Source organism: Poromitra crassiceps (genome assembly GCF_964638095.1).
Source record: "Poromitra crassiceps genome assembly, chromosome: 1".
Lineage (NCBI taxonomy): Eukaryota > Metazoa > Chordata > Actinopteri > Beryciformes > Melamphaidae > Poromitra > Poromitra crassiceps.
The window spans coordinates 98,250,590-98,276,487 of record NC_139623.1 but is presented as its reverse complement, the minus strand read 5'-3'; the positions used below and the strand labels follow the sequence as shown (position 1 = coordinate 98,276,487).

Sequence of the window (25,898 nt, the reverse complement as noted above, 5' to 3'; positions counted from 1 at the left end):
TAAGAAAAAAATAGTCTATTGCGATTCTACGATTATTGCGATTCGATATTACGATTTATTGCGATTTTTGTTTATTTTTTTCTTTTATTTTTTCAGTTTGTTTGCTTTTTTACACTAGATTGGAACATGGGAAAAGTTGAATCATACACTAGAGCAGGGGTGCCCACACTTTTTCAGCTTGCGAGCTACTTTTAAAATGACCAAGTCAAAGTGAGCTACCAAGCATATTTATTTATATATATATACATTATACACTGAGTATACAGTGGAAAACAGTGGAACAGTGGAAAAACAGTGGAAAAACAGTGGAAACAGTGGAAAAACAGTGGAAAAACAGTGGAAACAGTGGAAAAACAGTAAAAAACAAAAAAAAAAAAATTTTTTTTTTTTTTTTTTTTTTTTTTTCTTCCTCAATGCCATGCGATCGACCACACTACCTTCGCGATCGACCGGTCGATCGCGATCGACGTATTGGGCACCCCTGCACTAGAGACTGTATATTATATATCATGAGTAGGCTGGGCGATATAGTTAAAAACAGGGGCGGACTGGGATCATAATTCAGGCCGGGCATTAGATACCAAGCAGGCCAGGCCGATATGGGCCAACGCGCGTGAAATTTGGGCCGTTTGAAGCCAGATTTGGGCCGTTTGAAGTCCAATTTTACAATGAGATGCACCCACTTTAACCCTGAAGTGTAATTATTACTTCAGACTAACTAATAAAGTAATAAAACCACTAGTAAACCAGTAGGCGGCGCCTGGCCTGCTGTTCAGTGAGTGGCCTGACTGCAAGCACAAAAAAAAAAAAAAAAAAAAATTGTTGCGATTATCGATTCTGGAATAAAAGATTGATCCAAAAAATCGTGACATTAAAAATCGCGATACTTAGGTGAATCGATTTTTTCCCCCACCCCTAGTATACAGTAGTGCATTCGTGATGGGCCGACCCCCCATCGACCTCTGAGCCTTCTACATCGGATCATCGTAATTAATGATCTGTTTGAATTACATTTTTGCCGTTTTAATAATAAAAAATACCAAGTCCACTTACCGTGCCGCGTGGGGGACGCGCCGGCGGCATTAAACGAGCGCACCCAGTTCAGACTCAGAGAAGCCTCCCCTCCCCCTCCTCCGCTCTAGTGCTTCTATGAACTGGGTGCGCTTGTTTAATGTCGCCGGGGCGTCCCCCACGCGTGAGAAGTCAGTTGTTTTGTTGTGAAAACTTTTAAGACAAAGAAGAAACTTCAAGTTCTTTCCTGTTTTCAACCCAAAGTGAGTACAAGTCTTCAACTGTGAATTTAACTCGCCTGTTTACAAAGTGAAAGTTGAAGTCGCTCCATTACATACGATACAGCACTACCAGCAATATTGAATGGCGCAAAACAAATAACGTTAAAGATCCTGACCAACAACGTGTGTGTGTGTGTGTGTGTGTGTGTGTGTGTGTGTGTGTGTGTGTGTGTGTGTGTGTGTGTGTGTGTGTGTGTGTGTGTGTGTGTGTGTGTTGAATTTAACTAGCTGGCAGAAAACTGACAGAATTACTGGCGGATATAACGTTAGATTCACGTGGGCTTTTGAACCTAATGAGAGAGAGTTGAGGAGACTGGAGAGAGTTGAGAGAGAAATACAGCATCAGCAGCTACTGCTAGCTGTTACAGCAGTAGCTGCCGCTGCTGCTACTGCTTGAGTCGCCTGGCTCTGTGCAGTGCAGTAGTAGCCTGCCTGTCGGTCTCATGAAGAGCTCAGCTGTCCTGCTTTTAACGTGTATTGCAGCGGCGATGCCATCGTCAATCACGATGTTTGACTGTGAAACAATCACGATGGGTATTTCGGGTATATCGCACAACCCTAGTATACAGTAGTGCCTGCTCTGTTGGCCATCCTTCATCATAACACATACTGTATACAGTAGTGCCTGCTCTCTTGGCCATCCTTCATCATAACACATACTGTATACAGTAGTGCCTGCTCTTGGCCATCCTTCATCATAACACATACTGTATACAGTAGTGCCTGATCTGTTGGCCATCCTTCATCATAACACATACTGTATACAGTAGTGCCTGCTCTTGGCCATCCTTCATCATAACACATACTGTATACAGTAGTGCCTGCTCTGTTGGCCATCCTTCATCATAACACATACTGTATACAGTAGTGCCTGCTCTCTTGGCCATCCTTCATCATAACACATACTGTATACAGTAGTGCCTGCTCTTGGCCATCCTTCATCATAACACATACTGTATACAGTAGTGCCTGATCTGTTGGCCATCCTTCATCATAACACATACTGTATACAGTAGTGCCTGATCTGTTGGCCATCCTTCATCATAACACATAATGTATACAGCAGTGCCTGCTCTGTTGGCCATCCTTCATCATAACACATACTGTATACAGCAGTGCCTGATCTTGGCCATCCTTCATCATAACACATACTGTATACAGTAGTGCCTGCTCTTGGCCATCCTTCATCATAACACATAATGTATACAGCAGTGCCTGATCTTGGCCATCCTTCATCATAACACATACTGTATACAGTAGTGCCTGCTCTGTTGGCCATCCTTCATCATAACACATACTGTATACAGCAGTGCCTGATCTGTTGGCCATCCTTCATCATAACACATACTGTATACAGTAGTGCCTGATCTGTTGGCCATCCTTCATCATAACACATACTGTATACAGTAGTGCCTGCTCCGTTGGCCATCCTTCATCATAACACATACTGTATACAGCAGTGCCTGATCTTGGCCATCCTTCATCATAACACATACTGTATACAGCAGTGCCTGCTCTGTTGGCCATCCTTCATCATAACACATACTGTATACAGCAGTGCCTGATCTTGGCCATCCTTCATCATAACACATACTGTATACAGTAGTGCCTGATCTGTTGGCCATCCTTCATCATAACACATAATGTATACAGCAGTGCCTGCTCTGTTGGTCATCCTTCATCATAACACATACTGTATACAGCAGTGCCTGATCTTGGCCATCCTTCATCATAACACATACTGTATACAGCAGTGCCTGATCTTGGCCATCCTTCATCATAACACATACTGTATACAGCAGTGCCTGATCTTGGCCATCCTTCATAATAACACATACTGTATACAGTAGTGCCTGCTCTGTTGGCCATCCCTCATCATAACACATACTGTATACAGTAGTGCCTGCTCTGTTGGCCATCCTTCATCATAACACATACTGTATACAGTAGTGCCTGCTCTGTTGGCCATCCTTCATCATAACACATACTGTATACAGTAGTGCCTGCTCTTGGCCATCCTTCATCATAACACATACTGTATACAGTAGTGCCTGCTCTTGGCCATCCTTCATCATAACACATAATGTATACAGTAGTGCCTGCTCTGTTGGCCATCCCTCATCATAACACATACTGTATACAGCAGTGCCTGCTCTGTTGGCCATCCTTCATCATAACACATACTGTATACAGTAGTGCCTGCTCTTGGCCATCCTTCATCATAACACATACTGTATACAGTAGTGCCTGATCTGTTGGCCATCCTTCATCATAACACATACTGTATACAGTAGTGCCTGCTCTGTTGGCCATCCTTCATCATAACACATAATGTATACAGCAGTGCCTGCTCTGTTGGCCATCCTTCATCATAACACATACTGTATACAGTAGTGCCTGATCTGTTGGCCATCCTTCATCATAACACATACTGTATACAGTAGTGCCTGATCTGTTGGCCATCCTTCATCATAACACATAATGTATACAGCAGTGCCTGCTCTGTTGGCCATCCTTCATCATAACACATACTGTATACAGTAGTGCCTGATCTGTTGGCCATCCTTCATCATAACACATACTGTATACAGTAGTGCCTGCTCTTGGCCATCCTTCATCATAACACATACTGTATACAGTAGTGCCTGCTCTGTTGGCCATCCTTCATCATAACACATACTGTATACAGTAGTGCCTGATCTGTTGGCCATCCTTCATCATAACACATACTGTATACAGTAGTGCCTGCTCTGTTGGCCATCCTTCATCATAACACATACTGTATACAGTAGTGCCTGATCTGTTGGCCATCTTTCATCATAACACATGCTGTATACAGTAGTGCCTGATCTGTTGGCCATCCTTCATCATAACACATACTGTATACAGTAGTGCCTGATCTGTTGGCCATCCTTCATCATAACACATACTGTATACAGTAGTGCCTGCTCTTGGCCATCCTTCATCATAACACATAATGTATACAGCAGTGCCTGCTCTGTTGGCCATCCTTCATCATAACACATACTGTATACAGCAGTGCCTGATCTTGGCTATCCTTCATCATAACACATACTGTATACAGCAGTGCCTGATCTTGGCCATCCTTCATCATAACACATACTGTATACAGTAGTGCCTGCTCTTGGCCATCCTTCATCATAACACATACTGTATACAGTAGTGCCTGATCTGTTGGCCATCCTTCATCATAACACATACTGTATACAGTAGTGCCTGATCTGTTGGCCATCCTTCATCATAACTCATACTGTATACAGTAGTGCCTGCTCTGTTGGCCATCCTTCATCATAACACATACTGTATACAGTAGTGCCTGCTCTGTTGGCCATCCCTCATTGTAACAGCGTCAAATAATCGCCTGGCTATTTGAAGGATATTCCTTCTGAGTTCTGAATGATTTGCAATTCATGTCTCTTAAACATATTTGCATGTTCAATCATTAGCCCTTCCCCCTTAATGCCAGTTGTTTGTGTAGTCCATGATGGACTGTGACATCAGCACAGGAAGGCTTCAAAGGTCAACTGAAGCAAAGTGAAAAGGTGTGTGAGGCTTTGATGGACGTCAGGCTTGTAGTTTAAACAGTGACGGCAGTATCAAAATAAATACATATAAAAATATATAATTCCGCCATTCTTCCAGGTGGCTTTTTACCAGGCTACAATTTAGACAGCAGCACACTGTGTCTCACCATATATTAAATACATCATTTCATCACCATTTGATTCTGCTGAAAGATGATAAACGACAATACTGAATTATTGCCCCGATGTCCGGCTAGCTGTATTCTGAACTCCTCACCTGCTATGTCACATCTAGGCGAGTGTCAGCAAAAATAGCCAACATGTAAATGTGATAATAGGCTGTTTGTATTGTGTTTGGACAGTTACTCAGTCTGACAGCTCAGTTCCCACCGGCGGACTTGTCAAAGCCATTTCATACACTCGAAAGAGACAAACGACCCGGCCCCCTGACACCAAGCCCTTTCTCTATAGTGAATACTGCCGCTGGTTAATTATCACCCAATGGCAGATCGATACACGCTCTAGTAAGAAGGGACATAAATCCTCTCTGGCGTGGAAAAAGAGCCCATTGTTGTGTTGAGCTTCAGTGTGGGAATGTTGGGCAGCACAGCGTGACGTGTCGTGTGGGTCCTGTGGGAGCGGGTGTGGGTGCTGTGGCGTTTTGCCCTGCTAGTATCAGGCCAGGATCTCCAGCCACTCTGAAGGCAGCTCAGCTGAATCCTCGTCTGGCATGTTCTCTTCTGTAGAGCCTTGTGCTCGGAGCATGTTCCCTTCTGTAGAGCCTTGTGCTCTGAGCCTTTCCTTCTGTAGAGCCTTGTGCTCGGAGCCTTTCATGCCGACTGCTTCAAAGCCGGCTGAGAGATGCAGATATAATAGAGGGAACTCAAGCGGATACAGGCAGCCAGAATGAGCCTGGTTATATTGTCAAGTTAAAGGCCGAAGTAGGGCTGGGCAAAAATATTGATATTATATTGACTGATTGTGATATGAAACTATTGTCTTCGATTTTTGATATCATATTAAATATATGGCATAGCCTAAAGGTCCTTACACACCGAGCACGTATTTTTCGTGCGATTAATTCGCACGTCAATAATATTTTCCGAACCTATATCAGTCAATGCAACCATGCATACCAACGGCGAAGTTTCGCCCAGCGTTATTGCGGTGTTTATTTTTTCGAACCACGGTCGATTTTTCAGAAATTCGCTTCCGACGTGTACACATCTGTGGCTGTGATTGACAGGTGGGCCAAAACTCGCATCGCAATTTCGTGCCGTATATTCGCATCGCTCTTGATGTGTAAGGACCTTAAGTGTTGTCTTTTCCTGGTTGGGCTGCATTACAGTAAAGTAGGGATGTTCATCAATAATCGAAAATCGCTAATTGATCGTTAAGGAATGAATTAGATCATGTGGAATTTTGATCGATTATTGTTTTGTTTTTTTGTTTTGTTTTTGCATACTAGGTTTGGATGGAATTCGTTCCTCCTCGGCCCACTCCATTGCACAGCCAACTAACCTGAGGTAGAGCTTCGTATAGTCTCTAGTTCTCTGACTGGGCGGGGCCCTTTGTGGCCCCAACACTGTTTTTAACATGGGGAATTCACACCGGCATGCGCCGGGCACACAAACAGACAGTGGGAGCGGGTGAAATCTGTATGGAGCGGGGAGCGGTCTGGAGCGGAGCGGCCGTGAGTGATGGAGCAGGTGGAAAGGGCCGCTCCATGAGCGAGGAGCAGTAATTAATTATCACCACACCACTCCGCTCAGATGCTCTGGATCCGACAAAAATAGAACAGGTGCATATTTTTTCTGTACCGCATGTACCCATCTATTAACATGGGCGAGAGTTGATCGGCAACGCAGCCGTAACGCATGTGGTGTACATTGCCCGTTAGTCATTACTCATTATATCCACATTACTGATGATTATTTATCAAAAAGCTCATTGTGTAAATAGTTTGTGAAAGCACCAATAGTCATCCCTACAATATTGTTGCAATATTGATATCGAGGTATTTGGTGAAAAATATAGTGATGTTTGATTTTGTCATTATTGCCCAGCCCTAGGCTTAAGCATCTGTTTGTTTGTCCTTTATGTAGTTTTCTTCATACCTTTTGGGTTTACAGTTTATGCTGCCTAGATCAATATTACACGTTTCATGCGGAGAATACAATGCATGAAACATGATGATCGGATTCATTTCTCTACTGTCTCCACATGGAAGTGAACCCTTCGAGAGTGTGTGGGTGGCCCATGCATATAATCGATACAGCCTACCACTTTACGTTACCATATCATCGGACCTTAGGCACCGACACACTGCTCATATCAGGACACACTTGGGATTCCAGTGGTGCAATTTCAGCCCTGCACGTCCCATTCTAGTAATCAAATTCAAAAGTCCTGCACCTCCCCGCTCGCTGCTGTCTCCATGGCGACAACCAGATGTTGTGCACATCACCCCCACTACTGCACATGCAAGCAGCGCCCGAGGGCGGAGTAAAGAGGCATCTGTTACCGTTTCCCCCTGCGGCGGCTGAAAATAACCATGGAGGGGGGAAAATCCAGGCAACACAAAGAGAACGCCAAGAGCCCAGAGGAATTGAGGATTCTGAAAGCCTTCACATGTACGCATCGCTTTGCGCCGTCTATCAAACTAATGAGGCCTAGCCTCTATCCTCTCAGGTGCTGCTGAGCCCGAGTATTGTGAAATGCAGCAACCAAGCTCTTTTTGTCTTGGTCATTCCACAGCAATTCATTGTGGCATTTCGTGACCTTTGAAAGCTTTGAGAATTGAAACAGCTGGAACAGTTCAGTGCACAGTTCTCTGGAGATGTTGCCCGTCTGCCCCATTTATCTTGTCGCACAACTAGTGAGACAGACGCCGCCGAGGTGAGCCGACCCCCAGCCGTGAGAAGTGATTAAGATTCACCAACTCTTCCCTCGCCCTTAATTAGGCTCACAGCGAATGATCCCATTTAAATACATGTGACATTAGTTGTATCCCCACTGTCTGGGCAGAATCAATCAGCAGCCAGCCAGTGTCCCAGTTCCCCCTACAATCCTGTCTGCACACTAACAGGACAAGGCAGTCCTCAGTGAGAGAGGGACCACCACACTGACAGGACAAGGCAGTCCTCAGTGAGAGAGGGACCACCACACTAACAAAAACCTCTGGTGAGAGACCGCACGTTTCTAATCCAGTCTGCCGGCAAACCACCTGAATTACACTGTGTGCATTTATAGCTGAGTGAGGAGAGTGAATGCTGGTAGCTGCTTCCTGTATCATTACTTGCTTCCTGGCCACCCTGCTTTCTAATCACATGAGGGTTGATGAGTTACAGCACTGGCAGGGCAATATAATGATGGGTTGTTGTTGTTGGAATGAACTTATTATAACACTCAATTCCACTACCTGGCAACCCTAACTCATACATTTCTCATGGCGAGTTAGTTTGTTGGTATTTTGGGAAAGAAAGAAAGGCATCATCAAATACAGACAGAGAGAGGGGTAGCTTATTACAAATAAACACTTAAAAAGTAGGCTTATCCGCTGAGAAAACCCTCTTTCTTGCATAAATAATACCATTCAAAGCCACATGATAACAAATACGAATTATTAGCAGCCTCTAGTTAAAGTTCGACAGCAATGAGTACGACAGTTACAGCCACATTTAACATTAAACTTACCTTAATATCTGGGTGCATCTGCCTCACTTTGAAGGTGCTTTTAGATCCTGTCAACATCTTTGACGATAGCCGACTCTCGAGTTGCTCGGGAAAATATGAGGGGAGGAAAAAACTGTATGGGGTGTGGAATATCAGAGAGGGGACGCGAGGTTATCGCCTCCTACCATTTTTTATACCAAGAAACCCGTTAAAAGAAGACGGTAACGTTACAATACTACTAGCCTGTATCGCCAGCTGCTGCTACAACGAAGGTGTTCACTGTGGACAGGCAAAGTAGTTTCGCTCTTTTCATCGCTAATATTCACCCTGACAGCATCCATGTCCCAGCCAAAAACACAACAAAAGGACAGCTCACACTGCTGGAATAACCCAAACCCGGACTATTAATAGTTCGTAGTTGTTAGTCACTTTAAATTGAGAGATGTATTCACCGCTACCCGCTGCTTTTCTATTTGTTTATCCCCTCGCCATAGTGAAAATGACAGACTGGTGAAAAAACCCAAGTGCACCAGTGGAGCTTCTTAAAGGGCCAGTGCGCCTGGAGTCCGAAGCTGGAGAGGTCCCCAAAATGTTACAGCGCCTCAACAACAGTCACGTGACTTTCTGTGAAGTCCCTAGTCCGAAAGAGCCTGGAACCAAGCAGTGGTGGGCAAGTTACTTTCAAAATGTAATATACTACATATTACTAGTTACTTTCATTTGAAAGTAATAAGTTACTTTACAATATTACTTTCTGTGTAGAGTAACTCGTTACTTATTACACTACTTTTGCATTACTTTTTACCAAAACAACAGCAGCAGCAGAATGACATCCCCGCCCCGGAACCATCCCGAAAAATAATGTCAACCGCCTTGAAGTCAGTGTAAGCAATCCAAAATTCTAAATGTTATTCTTTTCCTTTGTTATTGTCATCTATAGTGGTTATTTGCATAAAAACACACAGTTTGATTAGGAAATGATTGTATCTTTTTTAAATATGTGCTTTGATTTAATAAAATGTAACTCAATTTGTAACTTGAGTTACTTGAGAAAGTAACTGGTATAATATTAATGAAATCCTATAAGTAATACATTATATTACTGAGTTACTGCTAAAAGTAATATATTGTAATATGTTACTTTTGTAATGAGTTACCCCCAACACTGGAACCAAGCCACCCAGCGGCGTGCTGAATCGTGATTGACCCCAGAGCAATCTAATAAAAGAGAGAGTGGCGCCAGCGGAGGTCCAAAATGCGTGACTCAGTGAATAGCCAGGAAGGGGGCTCGCGAACGGTCCATTTTGCTGCAGAACCTTACTCCCGGGAACTTTTGTGAGGTAAAAAAAAAAAATGGGCCCAGTTGCACAAAGCACCTTAGGTTAAGATTTCCCTTAGAGTCAGAGGTGTTTTTATTTTTTGTTTTTGCTAGGGAAATGTTTTATGAACACCAAGCCAAGTCAGAACAAATCATTTGAATAGCCAAAACAAATGTATAACTTTTTTTTTAAATATATATATATATATATTTATTTTACAATTTTCAGAACAAAAACGGGCTCAGACAAAACAGAACAAAACAAAACAAAAACAAACAAAAATATATATATATATCAACATTTCAATGTTACAGCGTTGTGCTATCAGCCACATCAAGTGCTTATTGTGCTTGTAAGATGTGTGCGGGATTCCATGCAAGGGGTCTGTCAGGGTAAAATCAGGTCCATGAAAAGTCAGCTGGGAAAGTCACTTGTTGCTTTCAACCTCGTCTAAGTAGGCCAGAAATGGGTCCCAAATAGCAGAGAATTTCACAAGAGAATTGGTCCTCAGGAACCGGAGTCTCTCCATACGTATAACCGAAAACATGTCCGTCAGCCACAGCTTAAAAGAAGGTGGAGAGGAAGACTTCCACTCCTTCAGAATGAGTCTCTTGGCGACAGTTATCCCCTGTGTCAGAGACTGCTGCACAGCTGCACTGAGGAGCAGAGAGGACTCCGAGCAGCCGAAGATAGCGAGTTCCGCCACCGGTCAAAGGGTTATTCTATAGGCCTTAGAGTACCAATCAGATATTTTGGCCCAAAATCCAGACAGTGAAGGGCAAAACCAAAAAGCATGGGATAGTGTACCCTCTGACACCTGACACCTATCACATAGTGGTGAGACAGAAGGGTAGATCTTGTGCAACCTGGACTTGGAATAATGAAGACGATGAGTAACCTTGAATTGGATCAGCTGGTGTCTGCTGTTAATTGAGCAGAGTTGAACCACAGACAAACTCCTGTCCCATATAACCTCAGACAAGTCAACACCAAGTTCCTCCTGCCACGCCTCCTTAATCCTCTCAGTGGAGGCTCTGACACGGTCATCAAATAGACACACACATCTAGAGATAAGATGCCTGGAGTGAGGGGAGATTGACAAAACATCAAAAAAAGCATGTTCATTTGGGATAACTTCAAAATCACAAATCTTGGATCGAACATAGTTTCTGACTTGTAGATATCTGAACCAGTGTGAGTTGGTCAAGTCAAATTTCCCCCTCAAAAGATCAAATGATGCAAAATGACCCAAATGTATCACTTTTAAATACAACATGGTTTTAATGGGATAAAAACTTGGTAAGAGTATCATGAGTTTGATTTCTGTTATCAGTTTCTTCAGTAAATTCAATAACCTAATTCCATACAAATTCAGGAAACAGAATTGTGGAACAAATCTCATCACTTTCAATTCGAGTCGAGAAAACCCTTACAGTACAGACACTAAATGCTGTCAAATCTCATCAAATGGGGGTACAGATTTAATAAATCCATTTGGGGGTCCTTAATGTCGAAGTTTGAGAATCTGGTGTAGCATACATAGTCAACTTAAGGGTTTTTGCTGCATTTTTTTTAACCTTTATTTATCCAGGGAGGACCATTGGGAGCAAGCTCTCTTTTTCAAGGACACCCTGATTACAGCATATACCTACAATTGCAAAATTTCAGTAGGCATACATAAAAAATAAAACAATAAAAATCACATAAAAATAACAGATACAGACAAATAAGGTCTACGCAAAGCATGTGCAGTTCCTATGTAATCTATCTTCAAGAGCCCTGAACGTCTCTATATGGAGACCAGTCGGTCCAGAGAGTCCTGAAGCTTGTTCCATCTATCAGGAGCATAAAAGGTGAAAGTGGCCTTTCCTGACTCAGTATTCATACGGGGAATGAATGACCAATCTAATCTAATGTGTGTCTGCGAGCGTGTCTGATATCCTGTAGCTCTGAAACTTAAAAGCAAAGACACACACAATGGAAGCTTGCCACACAAGGCCTTATAAATAAATGACAATGTTGATCTCTTCGAATGGCAAGAGAACCCCAACCAACTTTTTCATACAAAATACAATGCAGTAATAAACTGCAGAGCACTGTGAAATAGCCTACTGCATGTACAAAAGTGACTACCTGGACTCAGACCATGGCCGTAACTAGCTATGAGGACGGGGAGGTCCGGACCTCCCCTAATATTTCAGAGGGGGATTTTTTTTTTTTTTTTTTTTTATAAAACAATCTGCATGCAAAAGCATGAAAAACACGGGATCGCTTTTATTTTGAAACGAAAGGCAGGTCAGGCAGGAAGTCATCTGACGCCGCGTCCGCGGTAACTTGATTCCGAGAGAGCAGCAGCATGGTGGTGAGTGATGACTGTCTGTCTGCCTGGCGAGATAATTGAAGGTGAGCGAGCTGCAAGACAGTGAGCGAGTGAACGACAGACAGTGAGTGACACTGACAGATTTTTTAGCAACAACCAAGAAAGTAAGTGTCTAGTCTGTCTCTTAACACATTGAGTGCCAGCGACGCCAAATGGCGTCAGGAGAAATTTACCGTAGGCTGCCAGCGACGCCAAATGGCGTCAATAACTCCAAATTCATATTTTGACGGGGGAATGTCGATCTAAGCCTCTTACATCGCCTCTTACAATATGGGAGCTATTGAATGTGTCTAACCTATTTTACAGAACCCTTAGGTGGCGACAGTGCCCTCCCGATTAGACAAAGGCCAGGAGAAAAGAGAGAAGTCATGAGGAAACGGAAATCGCCATTGATATGCTTGAAGCATAACGTCGTTAGCTGTGCCTGTGAACAGCAGTCATCTGCTGCCACAATTGAGCCCCATCCGTGTCCGCTGCGATAGTCCATCCATATGATTTAGTTGCCGACACGGCGACACCAGCGTCTTTATGAAAAGTTACATTATTCTCAGCTGGGAGCCGAGGACACGCTGTAAAAAAGCGGGGGGTGCAGGCAGCGGACTTTTCAGTGCAGATCAAACTCAGAGCAAACCGCAGCAGAGCAGAGACACTCGACTCCTCCCACCACAGAGGAGGAGGAGGAGGGGGGTGGGGCACGCAGGGCACTAACAGCATACAACCATTGACAGTACACACACACCCAGGCAGCAGCAGGCTCGATGTTTGTTCAACTCAAAGCAGAATTCATTCTGTCGCCTTTCTAACATAAAGATGTGATTATCTCAGAAACTAATTTCAGCATGCTCTTTTCGGTCGAAAACACTCTTTTTCAGAGGGGTGTATTTCCAAAATGGAACGGTTTATAAACACAGTTTTTTTTTTATGAAACAGAAGGGTTCAAAGTTTCATTGAGGCTATTGGTTGTCCATATAAGAGGAACACAAAAAATGATATGGCTATATTAAAATGCATTGCGGCCTATGTGGCACAGTACAGCAACCTTTTGCCCAAGGGCCGTGGCACTCAAAGTGTTAAGTAATGTTACCTGTGTGACACGTTGGGATGCTACTGGCTAATCATGCATGATGCCAATTGCCAAGCTCCCGAAGTCAGGTATGCAGGTGGCTACAGTATATGCATGGTTTCAGTTTCATGACCCAATAAGTAACAAAAAGAGGTGGTGTAAAGTTAAAAACAACATAATATACTTTATTTTATTTTTCAATCGTTCCTATCAGGAATAAATAAATGTCCCTCTGTATGTTTTTTTTATTATCGATGATGACTTTGTGTGTTGTGTACGGCTTGGGTTGTGTACCTGTGTTTGTAGGTGTCATTTTGATATGAATTTGGCTAAAACAGTTTGTGTTTGTTAGTTACAATTATGTTGACAGGAGAGCTGAGCAGGTGGTGACATGAAAGAGAATATACTGAATAATGACATCACAACAGTATAATCCTAATGTTGATTTAAAATGATATATTACTCTAAATATGGCTAAAAAAGGGGGGGGGGGAAAACTCAATTTGACCCCTTTTTGGCTACTTTGACGAAGTTAAGAATGACCAGTGACTGAGGTTAGGGGTGATGGACGGTTTGCCCGGATGGTTTTCCATGGACCCCTTACGTAGGGTCCCATGCACAATATCTTGTACAAGCACATAAGCACCTTATGCGGCTGGTAGCACCACGTTACAATGCTAAAAGTCAAAGATGTATGTATTTTATTCCTCCTGTGTCTGAGCTTGTTTGTTTGTCTTGTTTGTTTATTGTTCTGTAAAAATTTGAAGATAAAATATTGGGGGGGGGAGAAAGTTTTTTTTCCTGAGGTTTATCCTGCACTAATGTGCATCATCCCTCATCTATATTTGACTCATTTTGTTTACAAACCAGACAAACTGTTCCTTGTAAAAATGCTTTATGTAAGTTTGACATGTCTCTCTTAAGCATTAGTTGCATGCATTGCCTATTTGTACAGAGACATTCAGGTAAACACCTTTTGTTGCACAGTAGGCTACACACAATGAATATGAATAAAATCAATTATGGTTTGTTTGCTCCTTGATCCTCTTATAGAAAGAATCTTTGCCCACCCACCACCATATCATCACCACACTAAAATGCAGCTTCGCTTTTCATTCCTGAGGCAAATTATTGTTGAGTGTTTACATTGAATTAGAATAGTTGAGCCAGTCAACAACCATCAGCTACTTCACTGCACTCAACATGCAACTCTTGGCCTCTCGATAACCATTGAGTTATTTTGCTGTTTATTTTGCCGTTTTGCTCAACAGTACCTTTTGGTGATCCTTCAGCATGTGTATGGGGATCAGCTCCTCTTCTCTCTCATCCAAGCTGCCAGGAAGAAAGCAGCCCTGTTTTAGACAGAATCCTGGAGGCCAATTCAGAGGAAATTCCTTCCAGTGACAACAGGGAAAGTTGCACACAGTCTGTCCTGCTGCACACAGGTGTGTCGTGTGGAGACGCCGTCCACAGTCTGTCTTGCTGCACACAGGTGTGGAGACGCCGTTGTTGTGAACTATAATAGAGAGGTATAGATTTTTTTTTACCACATGGGAAACTGTTCAATATTACATAAGGGTCTCAGATTTCTCATAAAACAGCCCCAGCCCAGACATATGACCTTGCATCATCTGAGCTGGAGTTATTCTGCAATGCATAATGCAACAAGGTTAGGGTAATGCAGCATGATACGATACATGACAAATAGATCTTACAACTACTGGCTTGGACGTCTGGGTTGTGTGTGGTCTCTGGTCGGTCGGGGTGCCTGTTTGGGGGGGAGGAGAACTGGGGGGAATAGCGTGATCCTCCCATGCGCTACGTCACACCTTTTTCAATGTCTGAATTGAGACTTTGACTATTGATTTCTCCAAAATGGCCCCGTGAAAATGGCCCATTTCATGACAGTGTATACGCAGGGGGGTAGTGTACACAAATATGTCAGTCATGTTCTGGGCTTATGGAGCTATGTGATTTTACAATACTTAGAAAATGTGACGATTTCAGGGAATAATGATTTTCCAATGGCTTCTGTGTCGAGCTGTGTTTAGCTCAGTGGTCTAGACTGGAGTCGAATCGTGCTTTTATTTTGAAAAAAACAGTCCCGGAAATGCTTGTTTTTCCCCATCTTGTTGATAGCATCAACATGCTAGTACCAAGCAGGGCCGTAACGGCAATATACATTGAAAACGACAAATCTGCCCCAATATTTAAGCCTGATAAAATGTGTTCCTCCCCAATAAATTGATGTAAAAAATTAAGAAAACAGAGATGTTTGTGGCATTGGCGCTGGCTCCTAGGGGAGAGCAGAGCAAGGAACTAACCATTCTACGAACATGGAAATGGATGTAATGGGTATATATGCCACTCCCATAACATGTGTGTATCACTTAGGGTGTCGAGTCATAGTCTATTTTTAATTTGTCTTTATTGAATGTTTCAAAACTGCATGTTTAAATAAGAATAGGCTAATTATTATTTCCACCCACCACTCATTTAATTTGGTTAGTTACTTTCATGTAAAAAGTTTGGAAGGAACAAGCGGCATGCTGGGTGAAATATGCAAATGTATTGTCCAATGTGGTCCAATGACATTGCTCTCTGTCAGAACTTGTTTGGATGTCCTGATGGGTGCCGCGTCTATGTGCCGACAGGCCGCAGTGCCGACAGGTCGCAATGCCGATAGCCCACAAGCAGAACCAGCTGTGCGAGGCGGCGTGCCGTGCAGCGTGTCGGTGGAGCTAACCTCTCCCAGCCCCCACGCCAAACCTAACCTCCCCCAGACCCTAACCCAAAACCTAACCTCTCCCAGCCCCCACGCCAAACCTAACCTCCCCCCATGCCTAAACCTAACCTCCCCCAGACCCTAACCCAAAACCTAACCTCTCCCACCCCCACGCCTAAACCTAAGGTCGGCATTGCGGGTGGTCGGCATTGCGGGTGGTCGGCATAGAGGGTGGACCCCGTCCTGGTGTTGGTTTAGTAGCAAAAGTAAACACATAAGTTAATCGCAGATGAGTCAGGTTTAGCAAGCCCAGATTGCAGTGCTCAAAGGGGAAGGGGGAAAGAGAAGGATGAGCATACTGCTAAACTGAGACATTGGATTAGGTTTTGGTTGGCTTTGATGGCTCGTTTAGCTCAAATGCTAATGTAGAAATGTTGGTTCAAATGGATGTTCATTAGGAGCAGAGCAAGGTATGTACGTATGTTTTTGCACGTTTAAGGTATGGACTTCTAATGGGTGAGTAAGTACTGTAGCTAACTGCTACGATCGGTCAATAAGGTAGGACTTTTGTGACATATTCAACAACAATCATTCCATACACTATAGCCGTTTTCCCACATGCGTACCGGAAAATTACCTGTAAGTCAATATCGGACATTTCCCGGAATTTCCCTTCACACCTGGGCGCTCGCATGTGGGAATATAGCAGCGAAATTGCCTGTATGTTGGGGGGCGGGGCGGCACTGCAGAGCGGGTGGGGAGTGACGTGTCGGCAAAACTCCGATGGTGAAATAAGTTTGCTTGTCACACAATAAATCACACTCGTTTGTCTTAAGAGGGCATGTATGTTGTATGATTCACATTCGCTAACCAGTCTTTGAACTGAAATATTTGAAGAAGTTGGGATCCGTGTCTGAGAGAAATAGCCTGGCTGGTTCGATGTTTATGCGTTCACCTGCGTCGCGTTGAAGCACTTTTTACAGACTGGCTTCGTTTGATGTGTCCGGGCTTGCCTTCGCTGTCGGCAACGTAAGCAAAATACTTCCACATTTCGCTTCGTGCATTTGCTTTCTCAACAAGCGTTGGGCGGCTTGCAAGACTCTCAGAACTGTCTGTGTCCCTGTCGGGCTGCTGAAGGAGGAGGACTGAAGGACTGGCCAGAGAGCAAGCAGGCAGCAGAGAGGGGAGAGGGGGAAATCAGCACGCCCACACATGAAGCTGACATACCGCTCTTATTATCACAAGATCATTTCGCCAGTTTGCTTTAATGTGCGCGAATGATTAGATTATGCCCGCTGGAACATTAAGCAACGTGTGTACACCTCGCCCATACCGGCAAATTACTTGACACATTTCACACTTGTGTCCCTGATCGCGCATACCGCTCTTCTGACTGGCTCGAAACTGGTGAAATGTCCGCGATGACGGGGTCGCGCTTATACCGGAAAACAACTTTCACACATGAAGGCATTAGACCACGTTCCGGTCATTTAGCGGTAAAAAGCGCATGTGGGAAAACGGCTTATGTGTGTTGTAATGTCGATCTAGTGTGGTAAAGTAAATGTGAGAAAGGATCGCTGAATTGTGACACTCGACTTCTTAGCCCACTCCGAACACCAGTGAAGCAGCGGTACCGTTACAGCATGAATAGACGCGCATCAAAATCCTAGTGGCGGCTGGCTTGACCGTGGTTTCGCAAACGACGGCTCAGTTGACCGCAGTGAAAGAACATCCTAAATCGTCTCAACTAAACATTCCACAAAATCTCTGAAAAAAATTACTATAAATAGGCTATATATTCTCAAATCGTATCTTCAGGTCAGCAATGAGGAAATTAGTTTGCAAAGGAGAGAGCGAATTTTAATGAGGCCAGTTCGGGAGTCGCCCTCCACAGCCAACATGCCACCTTCTGATCAACACTGATTCCACACCAAAATTCAGCCTCTCACAAGCTTATCATCCAAACTTAATTTTAGTGTCCAACAATATACATTCTTACCTTTTTAAAAACACTGTAAAACTTTGGGCTTACAAAAATAACTTGAACATAATACAACCGCTCACTGTATTTTTTTCTTAAATACAAAAAAAGTGTTTCCAGACTGTAAAGTCCGATGTTTGACATGATCTCTGTGAGGCATCCATTTCCTTGCCAAAACAAAAACAAAAACAAAAATGGATCTGTGTGCTCGTAAGCTAATTATTACATTAATGGGAGAGGAAGAGAGTACATATACGGTAATTTAAGAAACTTTTTGGTGAAAACAGATTTAGGTCCATCTAAAAAGCCCATACATTTCATGTCTCGGATCCCTAGCGGTAATTTCCCATGCCACAACTGTGTCCACTGTTACAATATGTTGAAGGGCAACACTTTCACCCATCCTGTCACAGGGGTGGAGTTTAAGGTTAAAGGAAGGATTACATGTAGGTCTAAGTTTGTGATTTATCTGCTAAAATGTCCATGCAATTTATTGTATGTTGGTAAGACCAAAAGGGAACTCAAAACGAGAATATGTGAACACAAATGTAACATCCGTAATCATGATGAGAAATCAGCAGTGGCTAGGCACTTCAACAGTTATAATCATAGCACCAGTGATTTACATTATATGGGCTTGGAGGTGGTGGAGGCGCCATCTAGAGGTGGAAATCGAGATAGACTTCTCTTACAGAAGGAGTGCCAATATATTCACTCCCTTGGCACCCTCATTCCAAATGGGATGAATGAGGAGATAGTATTTACCTGTTTTCTGTGATGCTTTTTCTGTGTGGGTGTTTTTTTTGGTTATTTTGGTTTTTTGATTGACTGTATCCTCTTGTCAAATCTTGTTTGGAGTGAAGATTGCATTGTAGGCAATTACGTATCAATTATGTTAATGAGGTGACAATCACCACACCTGAGCCAGTGCTGCCATGATATAGCCACCTGTGTGATTCTGATTTGTTTGCTACTGCACTGATGAAGGGTTGAAAGCCCGAAACGTTTGCTGCAGGCAATAATAAAAAAGTTAACTTGGAGTGCGATCCTCTTCTCTTTTTATCAGTACATATACGGTGCCATGGCACGAGTCCGATACCTCACGAGTCCGACACCTCACGAGTCCGAAAAAAGAGGCTAACTTCCCCCAGACCCTAACCCAAAACCTAACCTCTCCCACCCCCACGCCTAAACCTAACCTCCCCCAGACCCTAACCCAAAACCTAACCTCTCCCACCCCCACGCCTAAACCTAACCTCCCCCAGACCCTAACCCAAAACCTAACCTCTCCCACCCCCACGCCTAAACCTAACCTCCCCCAGACCCTAACCCAAAACCATGAGGTGTCGGACTCGTGAGGTATCGGACTCGTGAGGTATCGGACTAGGGGGCAGTCCCCACATATACGGAGACATTTTAACGACAGGCATCAGCTTCCACAGTAAGGGAACTCTGTCTTCTTTGAGAGCTGAAATACTAGAACATGGATTCATTCAGCATGTCAACACACGTCAACACACACAAACACAGCACACGCAAATGTTGTTTAAGATATAGCATAGTGGTGCACAGTGATGAGGGAATCAGTTGGTTCCATTTTATAGTGTCCATTACCTTTAAAAGCCTAGTGTTACTTTAAATGCACAGCAAAAAAAGATGCCCCCCTTTCTTGACCAATTATTGCAAAGTGAAAAATAAGCAGTGTCAAATTAGTAGTCTTGTTTATTATTATTTATTTATTATTCTCCAACATTTTGATCTGATATAGGGCATTAAGACCTCCAACCATTGCCTCCAACACTGACAAAAAAGAAAACAAGGGTGCCATCCATTGGGCAAGGCAGTGAATTGCATACTAAATTGTGCTTTAAAAGAGACTGATCAACTGATGTCAAAAGAGTGGATACAGTCAGAAGAGTAGAGCCGTTTTTGTTTTGATTTTTATCTCAAAATAAATTCTCCATCAGTTAAAATGGCTTATCTATACTATAATTCCGGGATCGTCTGTCTCTCTCTCTCTCTCTGTCTTTCTGTCTGTCCTTCGCGTATCTCGAGAACCGTTGGTTGGATCGACTTGAAACTCGGGGGGTGCGCTGAGGGGAACTCGACACAGTGCAGTGCCGAATTTCGTGTAATTTGGCACAGCGCCACCTATTGTACCTGTTTCCGTGCGATTCGGACGCGAAACACGTTCGATATTTGAATATTTGTCTTCAGTTGTGCTCCTTCAGCCCTAAGACACAGCTTTAATTAGGGCTGTTTGACACCTACTGAGAGAGTAAACAGAGGAACAACCCTGTCGTTAACTAAGTCAACATCGTGCCTTGAGATTGAATGGAGGGGGGGGGGACATTTGAGAACCACTGCTCCAGGGCAACACCACTTCCGGGAACCCGCATCCTGTGTAAGTAGGGTTCCCAGAGTAAAACCTGGCCATTTCCACCACTGCTTATGGATGAGCATCATCTGCTGCATGCCATCGAGAACCGTTGGCCGGATCAACTTCAAACTTTGGGAGTATGCCCTATTGTGCAGTGCAGTGCCCTGTTTTTGTGCAATTCGGCATAGCGCCACCTACTGGCAACATAGAAAATGTGGTTTATCTGAAGAACCATTCATCAGATCGACTTCAACTTTGGGGAGTGTGCTGAGGGGAACTCGACACAGTGCAGTGCCGAATTTCGTGTAATTTGGCACAGCGCCACCTATTGGCCACACAAAAAGTGGTTTATCTTGAGAACCGTTCATCCGATCGACTTCGAACTCGAGGAGTGCGCTTAGGGGGACTCAAGGAGGTGCAGGGAGCTGAATTATGTGCAATTTGGCATAGCGCCACCTACTGGCAAGACAAAAAGCGCTTTATCTCCATAGCCATTCATCTGATCGACTTCAAACTTCAACCTCGGGGAGTGCGCTTAGGGGGACTCAAGGAGGTGCAGGGAGCTGAATTATCTGCAATTTGGCATAGCGCCACCTACTGGCAAGACAAAAAGCGCTTTATCGCCATAGCCATTCATCTGATCGACTTCAAACTTGGTAAGTGTGCTGCTGGGAACCTGACATAGAGCTGTGCCGAATTTTGTGCAATTCGGCACAGTGCCACCTACTGGCAACACAAAAAGTGGTTTATCTTGAGAACCGTTCATCCGATTGACTTCAAACTTGGGGAGTGTGTTCCTGGGAACTCCAAGTAGTGCGGTGCTGGATTTCTTGCAATTTGACATAGTGCCACGTGCTGGCAACACAAAAAGCAGTTTATCTCGAAAAACATTTGTCCGATTGTGACTTCAAACTTGGGGAGTGCGCTGCTCGGACCCCGATGGAGTGCGGTGCCGCATTTCATGCAATTTGGACTTGCGCTTAGGGGAACCTGACAGAGTGCAGTGTGTGTGCGGGGGGGCACTGGACTAGTTAGGATAATGGGAAAATCACAAATGGCAATTCGCTATTTTGACATAAGTAGCCTACAATTAATACAGCCTGAATTTAGAAATTAGAGCAAGGAAGATTCAATGAAAGGAGAATCAGCCAATATCAAATATTTGAAAAATATAACGGCATTAGTTCAATAGCTTCAAAGGTAACAGAAAAAATGGAAACTGTTTTCATTTGCTATTTGTTTGTTGTTGTTGTTGTTGTTGTTGTTGTTGTTGTTGTTGTTGTTGTTGTTGTTGTTGTTGTTTTTAGAGGGGGGGGGGGTTGAAACTGCAGCCAATGAAGCAAGCAGCAGAGACTTGGAGTTCATCTTGGACAACATACAAACAAGATTGTGATGCCACAAGGACAAAGACTGAAAAAGGCAACTAGGAAACTGAGTTAGACGGTGACACTGGCACCAACATGCTGTAGCTCTATGGTAACTGAATATTTAGAGAAAACCTTACAGTCTGCGCCCCTGCTTTCCTGCGAATGGAGGTGGCAGTGTCTAGGAGCAGCGTCAATTATGAAATGCCACAATACCAACCATGGATACAGACAGAGGAAGACCCAACTGAGAAACAGTAACATTCCAACATACATACTGTAGTAAATACTCTAGGTCAGGCTCTGGGAACAGGATCTATCTTAGTGCTGTCTTTGTTCTACAACGCCCTGGGTCATTAATCTGATCAAATATTCTTAAGTCTTCAAAAGGTTGACATCTTGACAACATCCAGTAAATATATTATGGTTTGGACACAATGTTGAATTTTGAGGTGATGTTTGTGTTTTCATTTCCAAAATGATATCGCTAACAGTGTAGAGCAGATGTGTTGAATGTATGGAGATTTATCGGTTGCATTCTGTAACATTAGCACCACAGCAGCTCACAGAATGCTTACTCATTAGCATAGCATAGTAGCTGCCATTTGCATTAAACAAATGACGACCAACAAAAAAGCAACTTGTCATGGATAAATTCTGTTGTTTCCTGAGGCACATACAACGCGAGCATCTAGTAACAGTAGTGTAAAATCTGCATAATGCTGAACTCATCCCAACTGGATGTCTTCAAAATGATCAAACACCCCTCAATTAACCAATTAAAATATTATCACATACCACAAATGGAGTAGAGACACTCATGCCATCTGTTTGTGCTTGCTTCATAGTGTGTGTAGTAGTGTGAGTCTGTATTAGTGTGTTTATGTGTGTGCATTGGTTAGTGTATGTATGGCGCCTGCCATATACATTCTCTCCACCAGGAGGAGACAGTTGCAAGGCATTGAACATGGATAACGTGGAGGAGAGCCTGCAGCTCACACACACACTCGCACCATACACAACGCCTGCATAAGAGCCACAGCAAAATGTAACAGAAGTGCAGTTAGTTAATTCTCTGGTCTAACGTGTGACCCGCCCGTCAGCAGCCTGCGGCCATGTGGACTCTTCTCCAACAGGAGTGACACAACTACTCCGTTCAGAGGCTGACCACCCAAGCCTTTTTTCTTTAATGGTCAAAGGCCACTCAGCAAATTCCAACCCTGGCAAAATCCATCCAGAACCTGTGGATGGGTGGCTCTGTCTCCCTCCTATTCATTTCTTCCCGGTAGCAGTAGGAGCAGTAGTTGCCTGTCTCAGGGTGTCCGTAGTAGGTGCAATCTTGTCTCTGGCAGCGGCTGGACTGCAGGCCGGCCAAACCGCCGGCGCTGCCCAGTGAGTAGTGTCTGACTGGGGGCGGCCCGCTCCGAGAGTCTAGGTTGGAGCGCATGAGGCGGGAGGGACTGATGGGGACGGGGGCTTGCGGGTGGATGTATTGGGGATGAGGGGGGCCCTGCGTCGTGGGGCAGTGGCGGGGAAGGGTAGCGTACGAGGGTAGGCCTGGGTAGGAGGACGCAGCTAGCTGGCGCCGTGGTTCCATGTAGCCGTGCATGTGAAGGTGCTGGGTGACGGGTGCGGGAGCGGGGGGCTGGTCTATGAAGGCGGGCCGGGGGATGGGCACAACACCAGAGTACATGGAGGGGCTTAATGTGGAGGGCTTGAGGTGGTTGAAGGAGGGCGGGGCTCTCTGACAGCTCCTCTTTGGCCTCATAAGGCCGGTAGCCCTGCTCCGTCCCGCCACCCGTTTCCTTCTTGGGTGGCTGGATGCCCTCGGCAAGGTAGCACTGGATCATCTCCTCCTGGAAGGGCTGCCGGTTGCTGGTCGTGAGAAGACCGGCAAAGATGAACTCCCTCTCGCCTTGCATGGCGGCGCGCAGGATGCCCAGGCTGACCTTGACGCCGGCGCTGTACTTGTAGGGGTCTCCCTCCGTACTGCTGCCCCCGCTGCTGGTGCTGCTGCCTGTCCCGTTCAGGCGCTCGCTGCCTGAGGAGGGGGAGCCTTTCCCAGAATCCTCAGAGGCTTGGGCCGAGGATGAGCTATCCTTGCTGCCTTTCCTCCCCCTCAACGAGCCCTTCTTCTTCTCCCCGCCCTCCTGCTTGGCTCCTCCAGCACCAGCATTTTTCCCCGTCATCAGCCCACCCACGTTCTTCTTCAGCTTGCTGCCCAGTTTATTGGCCACCGAGTCGGCCCTCTTCTTGTCTTTATCCTTGTCCTTCTCCTTCTTGCTCTTGTCCTTGCCTGCTGTCCCGGCCCCCGCACCCGCCGAGCCGTTTCTGGACGAGCTAGATGAGGAAGAGGAGCTGTTCTTGGCTGAGGACCCGCCTCCGTTGAGCGTTGTTCCCGTGGCAGTGTCTACATTGCTGTTGGAGCTGCTGCTGACCGACTCTTTATCGGATTCTCCTGAGTCGGGGGGCATGCGGGCATCCTCTCCTGCAGAAGCTGTGGGAGACTCAAGCTGGGCCAGAGGGGCTAGCAGGAGGGACACAAAGCAGAAATACACCAATGGAAAAAGTTCCATGAAGAAAATTACACATATTCCATATTGGGAGAAAATAAATCGGTCAATTAATGGGCTAAACAAAAAGTTAAAAAAAATAAAAATAAGGCATCTTCATTAGTGAAGTAAAATTAAGTTTAGTTGTTAGTTGTAAAATAATTGAGCAAATTTGACCCAGGACCACGTGTGTTGTGTGGCAACCACGGGGGCAGGCATCCCTGGGTTGTGGCTAGACAGCCACGGATGGAGTGACGCAAAATCATGGCAATTGGATTTCATTTGATTTGTGTTACTTCTTGTATCTTGTGTCATGATGAAAGCAAAGATACAACAGGGTGAGATAAAGCATACATCTCCCTATAGTGTGTGTGTGTGTGTGTGTGTGTGTGTGTGTGTGTGTGTGTGTGTGTGTGTGTGTGTGTGTGTGTGTGTGTGTGTGTGTGTGTGTGTGTGTGTGTGTGTGTGTGTGTGTGTGTAGGTGTAGGTGTAGGTGTGTAAGTGCGCTCGTTGTAGTTCAGGCAACGCAAGTGGGCAGGGGTGAACATTTACAGCAGCATGAATTTGAAACACCACCCTGTCGGGAAACGAGAGGGGATCTCACCAAGCACCCCCGAAATAAGTGTCCTTTCCATGACAATGAATGAATGAGTGAATGAATGAATGACTGACTCTCTGACATGTTGGTGAGAAATAGATAAGGCTGTATGATGACGCACTATTCTGATCTCAAACAACCAACAGTTATGGAATGGGCCTTCTTTGCCAGGGCCCGCAGAAATGGTGAGCAGTGAGCACCATGGGGCTAACCTGAGGTAGAGCAGTGAGCACCATGGGGCTAACCTGAGGTAGAGCAGTGAGCACCATGGGGCTGAGGTAGAGTAAGGTGACCAGATTTCTCAAATGAAAATCGGGGACATTTGCAGTCCGGCAATCAATATATCATAAAAATATCCAATGTTATTACCTATGAAATAATAAAGGGGGATGATTCCGGTTTTATTGATTTTGTCCATGGCTGTTGTACTGTAATAAACAGTGTCCCCCCCCCCCCCCCCCCCCCCCGCCACACATACACACACACACACACACACACACACACACACACACACACACACACACACACACACACACACACACACACACACACACACACACACACACGTCATTCACTGTGCCCCTTTAAAAATGTCAATGTGTTCCCCAGCAGCATTTGGCCTGGCCATGACCATCCAAACCTACAGCGCCGCATGTTTTATGAAAAGCCTCAGATCTCAAAAAGTATTTTCAGTAGAGTCCTAATTGCTTTTTCAATGTTTTCCTGGAAGAGCAGGAAGCAGCAAAACGTAACCCTCCCGCAACCTTTCTGCTTGAATGGTTGGCCAGTGGGCACGTCTGTAAAGGGGAGACTCGTAGGTACTCATAGAATCCATTCTCATTCAGATATATTGAGATGAGAGCGGTCAAGGGTCCCCTTTGAAATTGACCATATATGCCGGTTTTTCAAAATTTATTATTTAGCCCCCTTCCCGACAAGGTAGCATGGCATTGTTGGTCCCAATGGATGCTGTAGGTCTTACAGTCATACCCTGTAAGTATCTTCACTCGAGATTTAAGAATGA

The 25,898-nt window shown here is 44.6% G+C and overlaps 1 protein-coding gene across 1 annotated transcript in view; it reads right to left on the bottom strand.

Annotated features, from left to right (window-relative positions):
• mtmr11 (myotubularin related protein 11) overlaps positions 1-8,902 on the bottom strand; it is a gene marked incomplete at its 3' end in the record, with an annotated part of 114,409 nt that extends 105,507 nt beyond the window's left edge. Inside the window, exon 1 of the mRNA XM_083639008.1 lies at positions 8,534-8,902. Coding sequence (XP_083495134.1) covers positions 8,534-8,590 — 57 coding nt within the window. The 5' untranslated portion in view covers positions 8,591-8,902. The remainder of the gene's footprint in view (positions 1-8,533) is intronic.
• Between the last annotated feature and the right edge of the window lie 16,996 nt (positions 8,903-25,898).